At 49.2% G+C, this 22849-nt stretch overlaps 1 protein-coding gene across 1 annotated transcript in view; it reads right to left on the bottom strand.

Moving 5' to 3' along the window:
- mybpc2a (myosin binding protein Ca) overlaps positions 1 to 22455 on the bottom strand; it is a 111700-nt gene extending 89245 nt beyond the window's left edge. Inside the window, exons 1-5 of the mRNA XM_078237271.1 lie at positions 22266 to 22455; positions 5953 to 6216; positions 5821 to 5847; positions 4391 to 4417; positions 4254 to 4277 (exon numbers count right to left, since the gene is read on the bottom strand). Of these exons, the coding sequence (XP_078093397.1) occupies positions 4254 to 4277; positions 4391 to 4417; positions 5821 to 5847; positions 5953 to 6216; positions 22266 to 22287 (364 nt within the window). The 5' untranslated portion in view covers positions 22288 to 22455. The remainder of the gene's footprint in view (positions 1 to 4253; positions 4278 to 4390; positions 4418 to 5820; positions 5848 to 5952; positions 6217 to 22265) is intronic.
- Between the last annotated feature and the right edge of the window lie 394 nt (positions 22456 to 22849).

Here is a 22849-nt window from a genome sequence, read left to right as displayed (position 1 = left end):
TCCAAAGATGTGCAGGTTAGTGGGATCATGGTGAAGGGGTGGGCCTGAGTAAGATGCTCTGGTGAGGAGTTGATGCAGATTCAATGGGCTGAATGGCCTCCTTCTGCACCGTGGGGTTTCTACGCTTCCTTCTACCTCTTTCACTTTGAAGGTGCAGATACTGGTCAGCATGGATGAGTTGGGCCGAAGGGCCTGTTTCCGTGCTGTACATCTGGATGACTCCATCCTATCCAATGTGTCCCAGGCCTCAGGATACCGGCCTGATTGGATATGGCGAGCCTACTTGATTGAACCATGCAGATGCCTGAGTCACAGCAGCCCTCTGTGTACAGCAGCAATCCCTCCATTGCTGCTGGCACGGTCACAGCGCCAACTGAAAGTCTATTTAAATGCAAATGAAAGGCTTATGCAAATATCTCCCCTCTGGAATGGGCTATGAATGAGCTGTAAATAACCTTGTCAGGATACAGTACTGATAGGAATATCCCTCTATTAAATTGCGAGACCAAGGTGTGACTGGTAAACTATTCAAATCCACTCGAATATCCCCCATTACAAGTTGGGAATGAGGTGCTGATAACACAGTAATTGTAACTGTACAAGAGGCCTGAACTGTGGTTTATTTTTAATTACTTCGCTCTGTACCTTAATGAGAGCAAAATCCATCCTCCAGATCTTTGGTGTATTGTAGGGCGTCACAGTGGGTTAGCACTGCAGCCTCACAGCGCCAGGGACCCGGGTTCGATTCCCAGCTTGGGTCACTGTCTGTGTGGAGTTTGCACGTTCTCCTCGTGTCTGCGTGGGTTTCCTCCGGTTTCCTCCCACAGTCCGAAAGACGTGCTGGTTAGGGTGCAATGGCCGTGCTAAATTCTCCCTCAGTGTACCGAAACAGGTGCTGGAGTGTGGCGACTAGGGGATGTTCACAGTAACTTCATTGCAGTGTTAATGTAAGCCTACTTGTGACTAATAAATAAATAACATGGTCTTTAAAAGCTCAATTTTTTTGTGTGTGTGATGCTGTTCCTCTGTTAAGGCTACCCAATGAAAATGGGAGGTCAAATAAACCATTTCAGGGCTCAAGGTCAGATCCACCAATTCTCACCCGCTTCAGTTTACATCTTATAAGGCGAAGGAGGAGGCCATTCGATCCTTCGAGCCTGCTCCACCGTTCATTTTGATCATGGCTGATCATCAAATTCAATATTGCGATCCTCCCCTCCCATATCACACAAACCTCCCATCCATTGACTCTGTCTACACTTCCCGCTGCCTCGGAAAAGCAGCCGGCATAATCAAAGACCCCACGCACCTCAAACATTGTCTCTTCCACCTTCTGCCATCGGGAGAAAGATACAAAAGTCTGAGGTCACATATCAACTGACTCAAGAACAGCTTCTTCCCTGCTGCCATCAGACTTTCGAATAGACGTCTGACCTTATATCAAGTTGATCTTTCTCCACACCCTAGCTATGACTGTAACACTACATTCTGCACCCTCTCCTTTCCTTCTCTATGAACGGTATGCTTTGTCTGTATAGCGCGCAAGAAACAATACTTTTCACTATATGCTAATACATGTGACAATAATAAATCAAACCAAATCAAATCCATATCCCTTGATCCCTTTGGCTCCAAGTACTATATCTAATTTCTCCATGAAATTACAATGTTTTGGCCTCAACTACTTTCTGTGGGAGTGAATTCCACATTCACCACTCTCTGGGTGAAGAAATTTCTCCTCACTTCAGTCCTAAAAGGTTTACCCCTTATCCTCAAACTATGACCCCTAGTTCCGGATTACCCCCCACCATCGGGAACACTTTCTGAATCTGCCCTGTCCAATCCTGTAAGAATTTTATAAGTTTCTATGAGATCCCCTCTCACTCTTCTAAACTCCAGCGATGATGTGGAGGTGCCGGTGTTGGACTGGGGTAAGCACAGTAAGAAGTCTCACTACACCAGGTTAAAGTCCAACAGGTCGATGTGGAATCACGAGCTTTCGTGATACCAAATAAACCTGTTGGACTTTAACCTGTTGTTGTGAAACTCCAGTGAATATAATCCTAACCGATTCAGTCCCTCCTCATACGACAGACCCGCCATCCCAGGAATCAGCCTGGTAAACCTTTGCTGCACTCCCTCTCTAGCAAGAACAAAGTTCCTCAGATAAGGACACCAAAACTGCACACAATACTCCAGGGGTGGCTTATATTGATGGATCTTGTGTGGAAGATAATCTGGACCAGTGGTGGGTAACCTGTGGCCAGAGGGCCACATGCGGCCAATCTGAGTGCGGTTCCATGGACATTTTGTTGACCGTTGCCCATACGCAAGGTTGCCACATTCCGCTGATTCCCGTCCGTGGATTTTTTTTCCTACCGGTGTGACTGAAGTGATTTGCACGTAAAGGAAGGTCAAGTGAAGTGAGGTGTGTGCTGATTACATTAACTGTGAGAGCTGTGCACTCCCTCTGTGTCCAAAGTTCAATATTTCTTTTTTTTTACCATTTGAAGTTTAGAAGGGTTCTATTAATATATAAATCACAGAAAGAATCTTAGAAACCCTACAGCGCAGAAGGAGACCATTTGGCCCATTGGCAGCAGCAGACAGAATGGGAATCATTGCATCCTGCAGGGATTTTTATAGTGTACAAGATTATGAAGGGGATAGATAGGGTGAACGGTGGGAAACTTTTTCCCAGATCAGAAGTGACGATCACGAGGGGTCACGGGCTCAAGGTGAGAGGGGCGAAGTATAACTCAGATATCAGAGGGACGTTTTTTACACAGAGGGTGGTGGGGGCCTGGAATGCGCTGCCAAGTAGGGTGGTGGAGGCAGGCACGCTGACATCGTTTAAGACTTACCTGGATAGTCACATGAGCAGCCTGGGAATGGAGGGATACAAACGATTGGTCTAGTTGGACCAAGGAGCGGCACAGGCTTGGAGGGCCGAAGGGCCTGTTCTTTGTTCTTTGTTCTTTGAGTCTGCACTGACCACAATCCAACCCAGGACCTATCCCCACTTGGTTACCCCACTAATGCCTCTAACCCATCACATCCCAGGACACTAAGGGTTAATTTAGCATGGCCAATCCACCGAACCTGCACATCTTTGGGCACTAAGGGGCAATTTAGCATGGCCAATCCACCTAACCTGCACATCTTTGGACACTAAGGGGCAATTTAGCCTGGCTAATCCACCTAACCTGCACATCTTTGGACACTAAGGGGCAATTTAGCCTGGCTAATCCACCGAACCTGCACATCTTTGGACACTAAGGGACAATTTAGCATGGCCAATCCACCTAACCTGCACATCTTTGGACACTAAGGGGCAATTTAGCCTGGCTAATCCACCTAACCCGCACATCTTTGGACTGTGGGAGGAAACCGGAGCACCCGGAGGAAACCCACGCAGACACGGGGAGAATGTGCAAACTCCACACAGACAGTGACCTGAGACTGGAATCGAACCCGGGCCCCTGGAGTGTGAGGCAGCAGTGCTAACCACTGTGCCACCATGCCGCCCTGATGAAGCATTTTCTCTAACTTGTTAGGAAATGTTCGGCGTGTATTAAATGTATTTAATCTTATTCATGGGGTCACAGTTAGCCCGATTTCAATCTTACGGCCCACTGAGGTGGGGGAGGGCCACCTCTGCGGCCCACTCACTAGCTCAGGTTGCCCGTCACTGGTTGGGCATTTGCGCAAGGTAAGTCAGTGATTCCTAGTCGCTCACTCAGATAATACCTGGAGTAAAACACCTTATGCTCATCCAAATACCCAAATCGAATGTAAAGGTTAGGGTCTAGATTCATTTCCTAAAATAGCTTGGTCTTTCTGACCTGGTCCTCAACTTTTCCAATGGAATCTCTTTCACCGACTCCATGTCTATTGGCTCCGAGAGGGCCTTTGGGTCAGTGCTGCCATGCACCACCCAGCCCATTTAGCCATGTCCATTGGCAGACCATTCAGCCCACTTATCCTGTCCATGGGCAGACAATCCGGCCCAGTTAGTCATGTCCAGTCAGGCTCACTCGATGCTGACTTTCAAAAGGGAATTGGATAAATACTTGGGGAAAACAAAATCGCAGGGCTCTGGGGGAAATGAGTAGGGGGGGGGGGGGGTAGGTAGTCGGGGAGGGGGAAACAGCCCATTCAGAGAACAAGCATGGGCACAATGGGCCGAATGGCCTGTGATGTACTATGTTGTCGAAATTTATTAGTGAGAAAAAATGAATGGAAATTCTTACCATCTACAGGGAGTTCAGCTTGTTCTATAAAGAGAAGAGAGACAGAAAACCGTTTCCAAATGATCAAAGCAAACTAATAAAAATATTTTATACACAAAGGAACATTAGAGAGATAAAGGAAAAGAATCTTAGCCTACCATCAGCAGGGGCTTTCTCTTCAACTGCTGAAAGAAGAAGGGGAGGATTAGTTAGCGCGGTTACCCTTAATTACTCTGATCGCAACAACTTCACCCATTCTCTCGGTCTCTTCCCCCAGTTATTAACTCTCCCTCTGACTCCAATGTCACAGTCCCTAATCAAGTGGTCACTATCTAAAAGTCTAATGGGGGGACAGAGGGGCTCGGTTAGCTCAGTGCGCCCGGTGACTATTTTTATTTATTAGTGTCACAATTAGGCTGACATTAACACTGCAATGAAGTTACTGTGAAAATCCCCTAGTCGCCACACTCCGGCGCCTGTTCAGGTACACTGAGGGAGAATTTAGTTTGGCCAATGCACCCTAACCAGCACGTCTTTCAGACTGTGGGAGAAAGCCGGAGCACCCGGAGGAAACCCACGCAGACACGGGGAGAACATGCAGACTCCACACAGACAGTGACCCAAACCAGGAATCGAACCTGAGCCCCTCGCGCTGTGAGGCAGCAATGCTAACCACTGTGCTACCGTGCCAACCTAGGGCTGGACTGTTATGCATGTTGGGGTCTAGATGTGGCACAGTGGTTAGCACTGCTGCCTCACGCCAGGGACCCGGGTTCCATTCCCCGCTCAGGTCGCTGAATGTGTGGAGTTTGCACATTCTCCCCGTGTCTGCGTGGGTTTCCTCTGGGTGCTCCGGTTTCTTCCCACAGTCCAAAGATGTGGGGGTTAGGTGGATTGGCCATGCTAAATTGCCCCTAGTTTTGGGGAGATTAGCAGCGTAAATATGTGGGGTCACGGGAATAGGGCCTGGGTGGGACTGTTGTCGGTGCAGACTCGATGGGCTTGTCCACTGTAGGGATATGTGCAGGTTAGGTGGATTGGCCTTGGTAAGTGTGCAGGGTTACAGGGATCATAGAAATCATAGAAACCCTACAGTGCAGAAGGAGGCCATTCGGCCCATCGAGTCTGCACCGACCACAATCCCACCCAGGCCCTACCCCCACATATTTACCTGCTAATCCCTACCCCCACATATTTACCTGCTAATCCCTCTAACCCACGCATCTCAGGACTCTAAGGGGCAATTTTTAACCTGGCCAATCAACCTAACCCGCACATCTTTGGGCTGTGGGAGGAAACCGGAGCACCCGGAGAAAACCCACGCAGACACGAGGAGAATGTGCAAACTCCACACAGACAGTGACCCAAGCCGGGAATCGAACCCAGGACCCTGGAGCTGTGAAGCAGCAGTGCTAACCACTGTGCTACCGTGCCGCCCCATAGGGATAGGGCAGAGGAAAAGGTCTGGGCCTGTCGAAGAGTCAGTGCAGACTCGATGGGCTGAATGACCTCTTCTGCACCGTAGGGATTCTATGCGTCTGTAAAATGGATGCATTCTGAGGCAATGTGAGGAGCGTAAAGTACTTACCCGGAGCTGCCGGGGCTTCGACCTTTTCTGTAAGACATTAAAATACACATGATTAGTGAATGAACAATCTTGATGAACGGCCAGACTATTTTGGTGAATGAACAGGCGGCTCTCCGCCAGACGGTTACTCACCAGGTTCCTTCACGTGGAGCTCAAACTTCTCCTTGGCAGTGCCCAACACCGCCATGTAGGCCCCGTCATCCTGCTTGGCCAGGTCATTGACAATCAGTGTGTGCTTCTTGCCCTCCGCCTTGATGGTGTACTTGGGCCCGGCAATCAGATCCTTGCCACCCTTCTGCCACTTCACCTTCACATTCGGTTTCTCCACCTCGGCCACAAACTCCGCCTTGTCGCCCAGCGTCAGCGTCTGGCTCTGCGGCTTCTTGGTGAAGCCCGCTGTGTCGAAGAGAGAGAGGGAGAACGAGGTCAAAGGGCGCCGAGAAAGAGAGGGGGCGGCACGGTTGCACAGTGGTTAGCGCTGCTGCCTCACAGTGCCAGGGACCCAGGTTCCATTCCCAGCTTGGGTCACTGTCTGTGTGGAGTTTGCACGTTCTCCTCGTGTCCGTGTGGGTTTCCTCCGGGTGCTCCGGTTTCCTCCCAAAAATGTGCTGATTAGGTGGATTGGCCATGCTAAATTGCCCCTTAGTGTCCAAAGATGTGCAGGTTGGGTGGATTGGCCATGCTAAATTGCCCCTTAGTGTCCAAAGATGTGCAGGTTAGGTGGATTGGCCATGTTAAATTGCCCCTTAGTGTCCAAAGATGTGTAGGTTAGGTGGATTGGCCATGCTAAATTGCCCCTTAGTGTCCAAAGATGTGTAGGTTAGGTGGATTGGCCATGCTAAATTGCCCCTTAGTGTCCAAAGATGTGCAGGTTAGGGGGATTGGCCATGCTAAATTGCCCCTTAGTGTCCAAAGATGCGTAGGTTAGGTGGATTGGCCATGCTAAATTGCCCCTTAGTGTCCAAAGATGTGCAGATTAGGTGGATTGGCCATGCTAAATTGCCCCTTCGTGTCCAAAGATGTGCAGATTAGGTGGATTGGCCATGCTAAATTGCCCCTTAGTGTCAGGGTGACGAGTTAGGGTAAATGAATGGGGTTATCGGGATAGGGCCTGAGTCGGATTGTGGTTCGTGCTCGACGGGCCGGATGGCCTCCTTCTGCACTGTAGGGATTCAATGATTCAGTGAGTGGAGAAATACAGCAGACACAAAATGAGGGAATTTCCAATTGAAATTGTGTGATTGAAGCAACACCAGGTAGGTCACATTATCTCCTACCTATTGCAAGCTCCCCCAGTATGGACATTTGGATTGCAAGATTGCAGTGAGGTTAACTTGCCCCATCCATCATGTGAGGCAGACAGGACAAATCCTATAAATAGGACACACGATACTGGAGGAGAAGCAAAAAATAGATCTACAAAAGATGAGGCCAGAAGTGACAGCTTCTAACGATGAGAAACGGTCGAAGAGTAAAGGTCGAGGGGTAACCTGATAGGGGTCTTTAACGGTGGGATTCTCCACCCCCTCCACCTCCCCCCCACTCCCCCGCCGTCCATCCAGCCCACACCTCACTCCCCATCGCGTGATATTTTGTGACTGTCGAAGTATCCCGCCATTAGCTGACGGTTGGAACTTCCAGTCCCGCCGCTGTCGAAGGGTTTTCCCGTTGTTTGCACTGCTGGGGAACCGGCGATTTTTGTTGGCGGGGCGGGGGGGTCACCGTCGGCAGGGACCAGAAATTCCCGCTCACGGCTACCTCAGGAAAATTTCGGCCCAGGTTTAAGGATTGGTGGGGCGGACGGTGGTTCCGAGTCAAGGGAGGTCAACGGTAGGGGCCAGAAATGTAACAGGTGGGATTTTCCAGCCCCTTCCTGCCAGCAGGATCTTCCAGTCCCGCCGAGGTTTGCACCCACCCCGGGACCAGTGAGCCATGCAATCTGCCATCGACTTTGGCGAGACCAGAAGATCCCACCACCAGCCAATGGCAAGGATCTCTGCCACCGTAAAACCCGCCATGGGGACGGGGCTGGAGAATTCAGCCATGAGTTAGTCGCTGGTAAATCCAGTAAGGGATTCAGGAGAAATTTCTTCAGAGAGTGGCTTATCTCATTGAAACATTTACAATCTCAGGGTTAGGGCTGACCCATTTAGGACTGAGATGAGGAGAAGTTTCTCGGCTCAGGGGATTGTGAATCTTTGCAATCCTCTACCCCAGAGGTCCCGTGGGGGGCTCAGTTACCGAGTATCTACAAGACCAAGACTGATGGATACTTGGACACAAAGGGATTCAAGGGGACACGAGGGCCGTGCAGGAAGGTTGAGGTAGAGAAAAATCAGCCATAAATTTGTTGGATGGTAGAGCAAGTTCGAGGGGCCAAATGGCCCACTCTTAAGCTCATAAAGTTGAATCCATTGAATCCCTACAGTGCAGAAAGGGGTCATTCGGCCCATCAATTCTGCACTGACTCCCCAAACAGCATCTCACCCAGATCCAGCCCATCCCTGTAACCCCATGCATTTGGCATCGATAAATGCCTCACCTGGACACTAAGGGGCAATTTAGCATGGCCAATCTACCTAACCTACACATCTTTGGACACTAAGGGGCAATTTAGCATGGGCAATCCACCTAACCTGTACATTTTTGGACACTAAGGGGCAATTTAACATGGTCAATCTACCTAACCTACACATCTTTGGACACTAAGGGGCAATTTAGCATGGGCAATCCACCTAACCTGTACATTTTTGGACACTAAGGGGCAATTTAACATGGCCAATCCACCTAACTTGTACATTTTTGGACACTAAGGGGCAAATTAGCTTGGCCAATCCACCTAACCTACACATCTTTGGACACTAAGGGGCAATTTAGCATGGTCAATCTACCTAACTTACTCATCTTTGGACACTAAGGGACAATTTAGCATTCCCAATCCACCTAACCTACACATCTTTGGAGTGTGGGAGGAAACTGGAGCACCCGGAGGAAACCCATGCAGACACGGGGAGAACGTGCAGACAGTCACCCGAGGCCGGAATTGAACCTGGGTCCCTGGTGCTGTGAGGCAGCAGTGCTAACCACTGTGCTGCTCTAGGTGAATAGCATGGAAGCATTTAAGGGGAAGTTAAGATCGGAACACGATAGACAAAAGAATAGAAGGTTAGTGAAAGAAGGGGGAGAGGATGATTGTATGGAGCAAAAGAACCAGCATGGGCTCATTGGGCCGAATGGCCTGTTTCTGTGCTGGACAGTCTAAGTAACCCGACGATCGTGAGCAACCCCAACACACAACTGAAGCAAACACATGCCTCTCGGCGTAGCTTCAACCAGTCAAGGTGCCAGTGAGATCACTTCAACAACTTGGATTTATGTGGAGTTTTTAACATGGAAAGACGCCCAGAGAACTTCAAAGAGACCCAATCAAAGCTTTCTCTTTAACAAAAACCACCTCAGAGTTATTACAATACCCAGCCATCCTCTTTCATCAAGATTGAAAGTCAAGTTCGGAAGTCAAGCCGAACATGAGGTTTGGGAATATCCATTCCCAAAAGTTCTTGAGGAAAGTCCCAGCGAAAGGGACTTTTCCGATTGTGTGTTTCTCTCCCTCGGAAAGTCAGGAATGCCACATTGATTGCCAATGATAATCACTTTGATTATTGGGGCGGCACGGTGACACAGTGGTTAGCGCTGCTGCCTCACAGCGCCAGGGGCCCAGGGTTCAATTCCCGGCTTGGGTTTCCTCCAGGTGCTCCGGTTTCCTCCCACAGTCCAAAAGACGTGCTGGTTTGATGCACTGGGCCATGCTAAATTCTCCCTCAGTGTACCCGAACAGGCGCCGGAGTGTGGCGACTAGGGGATCTTCACAGTAACATCATTGTAGTGTTAATGTAAGCCTACTTGTGACACTAATAAATAAACTTTATTTAAAAGGGAGGGGATGTGGTCATTACATCCTGAAGTAACTTTGATGGAATAGTTGACAGAAATGATAAACAAATTCTCCGTTTAATTATTTCTTAATCTTTAGTTTCCTCGGAGTTCCTTTTTCTTTCTTCCCAATTCCTCCCCACTTCCTTGGACTTTCTCCTCCCATCCCGCATCCACCCTGTTTCTTCATCCTAATCCTCTTTTCATCTTCAGTTATCTTCCATTTCCCCCAACTCCCCTCCGTTCTCTTTATTATGTTAACATCTCATCTTACATCACAACCGTGAGGTAAAAAACACTTCAAAATTACTTCATTGGCTGTAAAATGCTTTGGGACATTCTGAGGTTTTGAAGGAACGTTGGAATTAGGAGCAGAAGTAGGCCACTCGGCCCCTCGAGTCTGCTCTACCATTCTATACGATCATGGCTGGCTGATCTGTTTGTGTTGAGTTCCACATTCCCATCTACACTGGATAATGTTTGATCCCCATTGCGTAACAAGAATCTGTCGACCTCCACCTTAAAAATATCCAGTGACCCCGCCTCCACCGCCTTTTGAGACAGAGGGTGGAACTTTCCAACCATACTCGCCCCCAGATCAAAAAATCCCTCCCCACCCCATCCCCACCGAGGGCAACGGACATTTGAATAGTCCGTCCCAGCCCGCTATGATTCCCATGGCGAGCAGGATGGGAAAATCTCACCCAGAGAGTTCCAAAGTCGCATCACCCTCAGAGAGAAAAAAGTTCTCCTTGTCTCTGTCGCAAAAGGGCAGCCGCTAATTTCAAAACAGTTACCTTTAGTTCTAGACTCATCCACAAGAGGAAAAATCCTTTCCACGTCCACCTTGCCAAGACTGTTCAGGATCTTATAAACTTCAATCAAGTCACCTCCTCATTCTTCTAAAGTCCAACCTTTCCTCATAAGACAACCCACTCATTCCAGGTATCAAACTAGTAAACCTCCTCTGAATGGCCTCCAAGGCGCTATACCATAGATCATAGATCATAGATACCCTACAGTGCAGAAAGAGGCCATTTGGCCCATCGAGTCTGCACCAACCACAATCCCACCCAGGCCCTACCCCCATATCCCTACACATTTACCCACTAATCCCTCTAACCTACACATCTCAGGACACTAAGGGGCAATTTTAGCATGGCCAATCAACCTAACCCGCACATCTTTGGATATAGTTAAGAAAGCCCACCAACGCCTCTACCTTTTCAGAAGACTAAGGAGATTTGGCTACGACTCTCACCAAGTTTTACAGATGCACCATACGAAGCATTCTTTCTGGTTGCATCACAGCTTGGCATGGCTCCCGCTCTGCCCAAGACAGCAAGGAACTACAAAAGGTCGTGAAATGCAGCCCAGTCCATCACGCAAACCAGCCTCCCATCCATTGACTCTGTCTACACTTCCCGCTGCCTCGGCAAAGCAGCCAGCATAATTAAGGACCCCCACACACCCCGGACATTCTCTCTTCCACCTTCTTTCATCGGGAAAAAGATACAAAAGTCTGAGGTCACCTACTGACCGACTCAAGAACAGCTTCTTCCCTGCTGCCATCAGACTTTCAAATAGACCTATCTCGCATTAAGTTTTTTCTCTACACCCTAGTTCTGACTGTAACACTACATTCTGCACTCTCTCCTTTCCTTCTCTATGAATGGTATGCTTTGTCTGTACAGTGCACAAGAAACAATGCTTTTCACTGTATGTTAATACATGTGACAACAAATCAAATCAAAATCAAATAACGGTAAGTCTTTCTCGCTTTTGTCTGTCCTTTTCACCCTCTTCTTTCAAGAACCCTGGTGGGGCTCAGGTCCCCCCCCCCCCGCCCCCAACCCCTGCCCTGGGCAACGTCAGCCTTCCAGTACCGCACAGTGGCCACACTGACCTGGGTGACAGCCATTGTGACCATGGATGGCAGTGGGGGTGGGTTACAGCTCACTCAGTAGTTTACCTCACCATGGCGACATGCCCTTTGCATGTTGAGTCTGGATAGTGCTGGTCCAGGCTCCAACATTTCTCCCATCACATGCTGACCAGGAGTCTCTCCCGTTCATCCCGCCAACCATTGGCGTGTTTGGAAGGATTTCACAGGTTGACACTCAATCTATTTAATCACGTTAAAGAAACCCTACAGTGCAGAAAGAGGCCATTCGGCCCATTAAATCTGCACTGACAACAATCCCAACTAGGCCCTATCCCTGTATCCCCACATATTTACCCTGCTAATCGCTCTAACCTATGCATCTTTGGGCAATTTAGCATGGCCAATCCATCTAACCTGGAAATCTTTGGACTGTGGGAGGAAACTGGAGCACCCGGAGGAAGCCCACGTAGCCAAGCGGAGAACGTGCAGACTCCACACAGACGGTGACCCAAGCCGGGAATTGAACCCCGGTCCCTGGAGCTGTGAGGCAGCAGTGCTAACCACTGTGCCGAGTTCAATTCCGGCCTCGACTGACTGTGCAGAGTCAAAATGTTCTCCCCATGTCTGCGTGGGTTTCCTCCGGGTGCTCCGGTTTCCTCCCACAGTCCAAAGATGTGCAAGTTAGGTGGATCGGTCATGGTAAATTGCCCCTTAGTGTCCAAAGAAGAGCAGGTTGGGTGGATTGGCTATGCTAAATTGGCCCTTAATGTCCAAAGATGTGCAAGTTGGTGGATTGGCCATGCTAAATTGGCCCTTAATGTCCAAAGATGTGCAAGTTGGTGGATTGGCCATGCTAAATTGCCCCTTTGTGTCCAAAGATGGGCATGTTAGGTGGATTGGCCATGCTAAATCACCCCTTAGTGTCAGCGGGATTAGCAGGGCTAATATGTGGGGTTTCAGGAATAAGGCCTGGGTGGGATTGTTGTTGATGCAGGCCTGATGGGCTGAATGGCCTCCTTCTGCACTGTAGGGATTCTGTGATTCTACTCTATGATTCTGTCACCTTTTGGGAGCAAATCATTGGCCGCTTTGGGTCACGGAAGGGCCCGTTTAAAAATCTCTTCCTTGCCTTTCAGTGGTGTAGAGTTCCCAGCTGTCCTCTGGTTCTCTCTCTCTCTCTTCTATCACTTTATGCTGATCACTGGATGCCTTGACCTGCTGTCAGCCAGTAACTCCGAGGATTTATAGCTGGGACCTGGGTACAGAGCTGTGTCAGGAGTTAAAGGAGATCTTGGCTGCCGGCGGTGAGCTGTCAAGGAGGCCGGCACTCCAGTGATCTACGCTCCTGCTTTCCACTCTATATCCGAAGTCTATCCTTATTTAAGTCAGGGACCTCTACAAATCAAACCGCGAGCCGAAGAAGGAACAGATGTCAGCCCTCGTTGGAAATGTGATCCCTTTACACGGTCATAACTCAAAGCACGGGAAAGGCATTAAAGGAAATCTTTATGGATCCTGGTATCTAATCGTGGCTTGCTATCCTCCAGATTCCAAACTCCTGATATTTAAAAACAACTTTGAATCTCATTAAAAGCATATTCGCAAATATTATTCCCACGGTCAGATTGTCCCCTCACTCGCAAGGAATATCACAATCCCGACAATGCAGCAGGAGATTATTCGGCCCATCGGGTCTGCACCCAACTCTCCGACAGAGTATCCCACCCAAGCTTTATCCTCGTAACCCTCTGTCTTTACCCCACTAATCCGCCAAATCTACACATCTTTAGACACTAAGGGGCAACGTAGCATGGCCAATCCACCTAACCTGCACATCTTTGGTCACTAAGGAGCAATTTAACATGGTCAATCTATCCAGCCCATACGCCTTTGGACACTAAGGGGCAATTTAGCATGGCCAATCCACCAAACCTGCACATCTTTGGTCACTAAGAGGCAATTTAGCATGGCCAATCCACCTAACCTACACATCTTTGGACACTAAGGGGCAATTTAACATGGCCAATCTATCTAACCCATACGCCTTTGGACACTAAGGGGCAATTTAGCATGGCCAATCCACCAAACCTGCACATCTTTGGTCACTAAGAGGCAATTTAGCATGGTCAATCTATCCAGCCCATACGCCTTTGGACACTAAGGGGCAATTTAGCATGGCCAATCCACCAAACCTGCACATCTTTGGACACTAAGGGGAAATTTAGCATGGTCAATCTATCTAACCCATACGCCTTTGGACACTAAGGGGCAATTTAGCATGGCCAATCCACCTAACCCACATGTCTTTGGTGTGTAGGAGGAAACCGGAGCCCCCGGAAGAAACCCACACAGAGAATGTGCAAACTCCGCACAGACAGTGACCCGAGGCCGGAATTGAACCCGGGTCCCTGGCGCTGTGAGGCAGCAGTGCTAACCACTGTGCCACCGTTCTGACCTTTACTTTACTTGGAGTGTCCAGAAGAGAAACAGGCCATTTGGCCCAACTGATCTATGCTGTCACCTCTGCTCCTAATGCACCTCCACCCAATCCTACTTAGAATTGTAAAGCAGAACGGGAGATTATTTAGCCTGTGCTCGCTATTTGAAAGGTGGGACGGCACGGTGGCATGATGGTTAGCACTGCTGCCTCACAGCACCAGGGACCCGGGTTCGATTCCCGGCTTGGATCACTGTCTGTGTGGAGTTTGCACATTCTCCCCGTGTCTGCGTGGGTTTCCTCCGGGTGCTCCGGTTTCCTCCCACAGTCCGAAGATGTGCGGGTTAGGGTGCATTGGCCAGGCTGTGAATTCTGTCCCACTGCTTTTCAAAACTTCCCGTTGAATCCAGTCCCAGCATCTCTTTAGCTATTTCATCTCACTCTTAACACCTTAAGTCCCACAGTTCCTATCTCTGGGGAAAAGTCAGTAGAAACCAACCCTCCCTCCTCCCCCACCCCTCCCTCCCAATAACAGGCAGTAAAGCAGAATGAAGGGTGGGGTGGGTGTTGGTAGTGCTGGGTAGCAAGACTGGAAACTTCCAAACAGATGGCAATATGGACAATTCATTATAGAATAGAGAAAAGGTTAGTGGATAGGGCCTGGATAAGATGTTCTTTAGGAGAGTCAGTACAGATTCGATTGGCCAAATGACCTCCTTCTGTGTTGTAGAGATTCTATGGAATCTGTAGTATCATGGCAGTGGTGTTGATCCAGCACAATAACTGTACATTGAGGGGAGGCGTAGTGGTATTGGCACTGGACTAGTAATCCAGTGACTAGATTGGGTAATATTCTGAAGAGCCAGGTTCGAATCCCGTCACGGCAGATGGTGAAATTTGAATTCAATAAAAAATATCTGGAATTAAGAATCTACTGATGACCCATTGTCAATTGTCGGAAAAACCCATCTGGTTCACTAATGTCCTTTAGGGAAGGAAATCTGCCATCCTTACCCGGTCTGGCCGATATGTGGACTCCAAAGCCGCAGCATTGTGTCTAAATCTTAACTCAAGATGGACAATAAATGCTGACCCAGCCATGAATGAGTAAAAAAAAGTAACTCCAGCACAGAAGGCAGCCATTCAGCCCCTTTAAGTCCATGCTAGCTCACCATTGAGCAATCCAATCACTCCCATTCCCTGTTCCCATAGCCCTCCGAGTTTATCTCCCTCAAGTGCCCATCCTAAGTCATTGATGACCTCCACTTGCCCCCCACCCCCTTGTGGGCAGCGGGTTCCAGATCATTCCCACTCGCTCTGTATAAAAGGTTCTTCCTCACATTCCCCTCCCCTCAATCTGAATCGTCCCCCAGTCCCTGGGAACCAATGGGAACAGTCAACCACACTGCTCTGGCTCTTGGGTAGGCCAGACCAGATAAGGATGGCAGATTTCCTTCCCTAAAGGAACCAGGTGGATTTTTCCAGCTATGGTTTCATGGTCACCAGTCGATTCTTAATTTCTGATTTTTTTTAAAATTAAAATCTGCCGTGGGCGAGATTCGAACCCTGGGTCCCCAGAACATTAGCTGAGTTTCTGGATTAATAATCTAGAGATAATACCACTAGACCATCACCTCCCTGCCCACATCCAGGCCCTCTCCGAGAGGCCTGGGCCACTTTTGAGGCCTCTGGCCATAACAAAAACAGATGAAAGTCTTGGTTCTTGCCACTGAGTCAAGGGGTTCAATTGCCACTCCGCACACTATGATGTTTAATGTATGGACAAGGGGGAGGCCATTCAGCCCCTCAAGCCTGTTCAGCCGATGAGATCATGGCTGATCTATGACCCAAATTCTTATACCTACATTTGCCCCATATTCCTTCAAACCTTGTTAACAAAAAGTAATTGAGAGAGACGGAGAGTGGCACAGAAAGAGAGAGAGACAGGGACAGCAGCAAACAGAGAGGGGGACACTCATGCTCTCCCTCACCCACTCACACACACTCTCTCACACATTCACTCACACACACTCTCTCACACATTCACTCACACACACTTTCCCCCAGGGTAGCTCGGTGGTACAGTGGGGGACACCCACACTCTCCCTCACACACACACACTCACTTTCTCACATACTCACTTACACATACGCTCACACGTACTTTCTCCCAGAGCAGCGCGATGGCACGATGGTTAGCACTGCTGCCTCACAGCACCAGGGACCCGGGTTCGATTCCCGGCTTGGATCACTGTCTGTGTGGAGTTTGCACATTCTCCCCGTGTCTGCGTGGGTTTCCTCCGGGTGCTCCGGTTTCCTCCCACAGTCTGAAAGACGTGCTGGTTAGGGTGCATTAGCCATGCTAAATTCTCCCTCAGTGTACCCGAACAGGCGCCAGAGTGTGGCAACTGGGGGGTCTTCACAGTAACTTCATTGCAGTGTTAATGTAAGCCTACTTGTGACACTAGTAAATATAATTTACGCACACTCACTTGAGGAATAGAGATAGAGCAAGTAATAAGAAGGGACATTTCAGGAGACGGAGAGACACACAGACAGAGACAACGGTAGATACAGACGGGTAGATACAAAATGAGACTTTTTTAAAAAGTTTATTTATTAGTGTCACAAGTAGGCTTACATTAACACTGCAATGAAGTTACTGTGAAAATCCCCTAGTCGCCACACTCCGGCGCCTGTTTGGGTACACTGAGAGAGAATTTAGCACGGCCAATGCATCCTAACCAGCACGTCTTTCAGACTGTTAAAGGAAACCGGAGCACCCAGAGGAAACCCACGCAGACACGGGGAGAACGTGCAGACTCCACACTGACAGTGACCCAAGCCGGGAATCGAACCCGGGTCCCTGGCGCTGTGAGGCAGCAGTGCTAACCACTGTGCCACTGTGGCCTGGGTGTAGAGGGAAAGAAAAGATGTGAGAAAAAAAGCTTGATTAGAAAGGAGGGAAAGAAAAAACGACAAGAATTAAAATGTTTTCTGAGCTTTGAGTGGTGCTTGCTGAGATTTAATTTAACGCTTCTGTAAATGTTGCTGATTTATTATCCAGAGACCGGGTGCATATCACTTGGCATTACGAACCTGCTGGGGGGGATGTTACTGGGCTGCCAGTCCTATTATGGGCAGAGGTTTCTCAGCCCTCCCTTCCCCTCCCTCACCGGGGGGGGGCACCTGGTATAATGAGACGACACCCTGCCCACTCTGGAGCCGCACTCGGTGCGTGAACCCAATACTCCGGAGAGGCAGCTTCGGAATTAACCTGACAGCAGCTTTAAGACAACTTTACAAGGCAGGCAACTATTTTCAGCTGGGACCTCGCAGCCAGATACTCCCGCCGCCCGTGTCATCACTTTAAATTAACCCCTCGCAGGGTGGGGGTTGGGGGGGGGGGGTGGAGTCGCCTAACCGAATAGCAGGAAACCTCCACGATGGCCCACTGTGCCAATGCACGGTAGCACAGTGGGGTTAGCGCTGCTGCCTCACAGCGCTAGGGACCCGGGTTCGATTCCCGGCTTGGGTCACTGTCTGTGCGGGGTTTGCACGTTCTCCCCGTGTCTGCGTGGGTTTCCTCCAGTTTCCTCCCACATTCTGAAAGACGTGCCGGTTAGGGTGCATTGACCCGAACAGGCGCCGGAGTGTGGCGACGGGGGGAATTTCGCAGTAACTTCATTGCAGTGTTAATGTAAGCCTTACTTGTGACTAATAAATAAACTTTAACTTTAAATCTGCTAACCTTACCCGGTCTGGCCTACATGTGACTCCAGAGCCACAGCAATGTGGTTGACTCCTAATTGCCCCTCTGAAGTGGGCTGAGTGAGACGCTCAGTTCAAGGGGCAATTAAGGATGGGCAATGAATGCTGGCCCAGCCAACAACATCCATAAGCCATGAATGAATTTGTTTACAGAAACAGCCAGGGCAGACAGGGCATCTCACAATGATACCCTGAATTGCTGGGGTCTTGGCAACATCATATCTTAAAATGCAACGGTGGGGGGGGTAAATGTTGGAGTAAAAAAACAGGGCGAAATCTCTTTAATAAACCTCTGGGGCCTACATCTGGGAAAGACAACTTAAGGGGATGAAGGTTTTTTAAAGTTTCTCAGTTAAAGTTTATTTATTAGTGTCACAAGTCGGCTCACATTAACACTGCAATGAAGTTACTGTGAAAATCCCCTAGTCGCCACACTCCGGCGCCTGTTCGGGTACACTGAGGGAGAATTTAGCATGGCTAATCCACCTAATCACAGTGATACGGTGGTACAATGGTTAGCACTGCTGCCTCACAGCACCAGAAACCCAGATTCGATTCCCAGCTTGGGTCACTGTCTGTGCGGAGTTTGCACCTTCTCCCCGTGTCTGCGTGGGTTTCCTCCGGGTGCTCCGGTTTCCTCCCATAGTCCAAAGATGTGCGGGTTAGGTGGATTGGCCGTGCTAAATTGCCCAATAGTGTCAGGGGGACTAGCTAGGGTAAATGCATGGGGGTTATGGGGATAGGGCCTGGGTGGGATTGTGGTCGGTGTGCAGACTCGATGGGTCGAATGGCCGCCTTCTGCACTGTCGGGATTCTATGAACCTGCATGTCTTTCGGATTGTGGGAGGAAACCAGAGCACCCGGAGGAAACCCACGCAGACATGGGGACAGCGTGCAGACTCCACACAGTCACCCAAGCCGGGAATCGAACCCGGGTCCCTGGCGCCATGAGGCAGCAGTGCTAACCATCGTGCTTTGGCCTGAGATCTCACACTGATGTCCTGAGTTGCTGGGATCTTGGCAAAATCACACCCTAAAACACGAGGGGGTGAACATTGGAGCTAAAGAAGAAAGAGTGAGATCTCTTTTATAAAGGAAGGATGTGGAAAAGATTGAAAGGGTGCAGAGGAGATTTACAAGGATGTTGCCTGGATTGAGTGGCATGCCTTATGAGGATAGGCTGAGGGAGCTCGGTCTTTTCTCCTTGGAGAGATGAAGGATGAGAGGAGACCTAATAGAGGTGTATAAGATGTTGAGAGGCATAGATCGGGTGGACTCTCAGAGGCTTTTTCCCAGAGTGGAAATGGCTGCTACGAGAGGACACAGGTTTAAGGTGCTGGGGGGTAGGTACAGGGGAAATGTTAGGGGGAAGTTTTTCACACAGAGGGTGGTGGGCGAGTGGAATCGGCTGCCGTCAGTGGTGGAGGCAAACTCAATAGGGTCTTTTAAGAGACTCCTGGATGAGTACATGGGGCTTAATAGGATGGAGGGTTGTAGGTAGGCCTAGAAGGTAGGGATATGTTCGGCACAACTTGTGGGGCCGAAGGGCCTGTTTTGTGCTGTAGTTTTTCTATGTTTCTATAAACCTCTGGGCCTTACATCTGGGAAAGGCAACTTAAGGGGACGAGAGGGGAGGGGTACAGGGCTGCAGGTTGAGACCAGCACTGACGGGGTTAAGTGAATATTAGCAACCCGTTCCATTCCTCCATATGCGGCCTGGCAGAAACCCAAACTTGTCCCAAGCAGTCCCCTTCTCAGAATCCCTTCACCTCGGTGCACAATCTTCGACTGAAGATTCCTAAAGAGGTTGCTAAAGGTTATTTCTGGCCGGGGTTGAGGTGAGGGGGGAGGGAGGTATTATTTATTATTGACGCTGGCATCAGAGAAATAAACCACAATTAGAAACTCTTGGAATATCTTTCTGGAGAGTTCTTCAAAGAGGCAGAGCCAGAGGTTTATTTTTAAAAGTGGGTGGAGTCGTTGTTTCGGGAGGTTTGTGACAAAGTGGGGTTGAGCGTTCATTAAGTTTGAAGTTTATTTATTAGTCACAAGTCGGCTTACATTAACACTGCAATGAAGTAACTGTGAAATTCCCCTCGTCGCCAGACTCCAGTGCCTGTTTGGGTACACTGAGGGAGAATTTAGCATAGCCAATGCACCACCTAACCTACACAGCTTTGGACACGAAGGGGCAATTTAGCATGGCCAATCCACCTAACCTGCAAATCTTTGGACACTAAGGGGCAATTTATCATGGCCAACCCACCTAACCTACACAGCTTTGGACACTAAGGGGCAATTAAGCATGGCCAATCCACCTAACCTGCAAATCTTTGGACACTAAGGGGCAATTTATCATGGCCAACCCACCTAACCTGCACATCTTTGGACTGTGGGAGGAAACCAGAGCACCCGGAGGAAAGCCACGCAGACACGGGAGGAACGTGCAAACTCCACACAGACAGTGACCCGAGCCAGGAATTGAACCTGGGTCCCTGGCGCTGTGAGGCAGCGGTGCTAACCACTGTGCCACCGTGCCGCCCCGTCTTAAACCGAACCATATTTTCAAACTGGGAGAGAATCTAATCGTGTTTCTTTGGGGGGATGGAGGCTGAAGGCTCACCTCACCTCATCGGGTGGCTATGCCGGGGAGGTATTTTATTTGCTGTAAAGCATTATGGGAGCTCCTGAGGTCGGGAACGGCGCTATACAAATACAAGTTCACAATATCTGAAGGATGCCCCTATTCCCAAAAGCACTAACCAGGTCCTTTCCCCCACAGTCTGATCTCATACCAGAGCCGCTTTGAGGAGACGAGCGATTGCACTCAAAGAACTTGCACCCTCTCCTCCAAAGGGGACAGAACTAGTCGGGGGGGGGGGGGGGGGGTCGGGTGGCTGGAGTCAGGATTTGAGGGGGGGGGTTAATTTTCAGCTCAGTAATTCACGCACTGGAGGTCAGGATTAATGGAGTGGTGAAGGGGTTCTGCTGCCCCCCCCCCACCTCTCCCAACCTCATGGTTTGGTAGAGAAACAGGTGATCAAACTGGTTAACTTTGGCCAGGATTTTCCAGACATGCGCACCCCAGGACCGGAAAATACCACCCAAGGTCAAGGGACCTTTGCTTGGTCCTTCCCTTTCCCGCTACGATTCCCATGGCAGGTGGGCAGTTTCCTCCGGTTTCCTCCCACAGTCCGAAAGACGTGCTGGTTAGGGTGCATTGTCCATGCTAAATTCTCCCTCAGTGTACCTGAACAGGCACCAGAGTGTGGCAACTAAGGGATTTTCACAGTAACTTCATTGTGGCGTTAATGTAAGCCTATTTTAATGACACTAGTAGCTTTAAACTCTTAAATTTACAAAGTCAATGTGCAGAATGGAGAGGTCCAGACCTTAAAAAATCTCCTGGCTAGCTCCAAAATCCAATTCAAATTATTTACTTATTAGTCACAAGTAAGGCTTATATTAACACTGCAATGAAGTTGCAGTGTTAATATTCCCCTCGTCGCCACACTCCTGTTCGGGTCAATGCACCTAACCAGCACATCTTTCAGATTGCGGGAGTAAACTGGAGCACCCGGAGAAAATCCATGCAGACACGGGGAGAACGTGCAGACTCTGCACAGACAGTGACCCAAGTCAGGAATCGAACCCGGGTCCCTGGCACTGTGAGGCAGCAGTGCTAACCACTGTGCCACCATGCCGCCCAAGTTCACGCCCAGTTCATGAAAGCAAAATATTTGCGGATGCTGGAATCTGAAGCAAAAACAGAAAATGCTGGAAACTCTCAGCAGGTCTGACAGCATCTGTGGGGAAAGAATAGAGCCAAAGTTTCGAGTCTAGATGACCCTTTCCTCCAGACTCGAAACGTTGGCTCTTATTCTCTCTCCACAGATGCTGTCAGACCCGCTGAGATTTTCCAGCATTTTCAGTTTTTGAACCCAACACATGGTCCCCACTAGAGAGACACACTGGGATCCAGGCTGCAAAGGCATTGATTTTGGGCTGGATCTGACTCCTAATCTTAACCAAAAAAAGTTCACTCCCTCCAAAATCTCCCAAATGGAAAAAGTTGATGTACAGGAAAGCTGTTCAAAACTAATTCTGTGGATGTTGATACTGGAAGAGTAAAGAATGGCTTTAAAAAGGTTTTTCCGCAAAAAAATCTGCAACTAAAATCTAAGCTGCATTTACAGAAATCGGATTTTATGAAATAAAATTAAGGATGTTCTTGTTCCTCAAACGTGGAGCTCAGAATCAAATCCAATTAATTTGTATTATTAATAACTATTAACTATTTACATTATTAATAACTATTACCGTGCCAGAAATAAAAACAGACTTTTCAATTTAAGGCTTCTTGTTTTAAACTTTTGCAAATTGTTCCTAAGGGTTTTTTTTCCCTCTGGGATTCACCAACCTGGCTTCTTCGGCTCCGGCATGTCTGAGTCTCGATCCTGCTTCGCTCCCTCTGCGCAACCAGTCCCCAGCGGCGCTCCGGGAGATAAGATACCCAAAGCTCAAAGAGAGGCTCAGAGCCACCCGATCCAGGCAGCATCGACAGTCCCCTGGGGAGGGGCTGCGACGCCCATAGAGACACAGAGAGAGAGAGAGAGGGAATTCAGATCATTCATTGCAACACAAGGAGGCCGTTCAGCCCTCCTGTCTGTGCCAGCCCTCTGAAGGAGAAACTCAGGGAGTGTCGTTTTTCCAGCCCCCAATCCTGCACTTTTCAGATACTAATCCAATTCCCTCCTGGATGCCTCCCTTCCCCAGTCTCTGGGGCAGTGCATTGCACATCCTAGCCGCTCACTGTGTGGAAAACCTTCTCTCTTAATGTCCCCATTGCTTCTTTCAATCTGTGCCCCACTCGTTCTCCATCCTTCCATCAGAGAATCCCTGCAGTGCAGAAGGAGGCCATTCAGCCCATCAGGTCTGGATCCACTCTCCCAAAGAGCATCCCCTCCCCAACCCCATCACCTCATGCATTTAGCATGGCCAATC

This window comes from Mustelus asterias, chromosome 21 (genome assembly GCF_964213995.1).
Source record: "Mustelus asterias chromosome 21, sMusAst1.hap1.1, whole genome shotgun sequence".
Classification (NCBI taxonomy): domain Eukaryota; kingdom Metazoa; phylum Chordata; class Chondrichthyes; order Carcharhiniformes; family Triakidae; genus Mustelus; species Mustelus asterias.
This window is presented reverse-complemented; position numbering and strand designations above follow the sequence as displayed.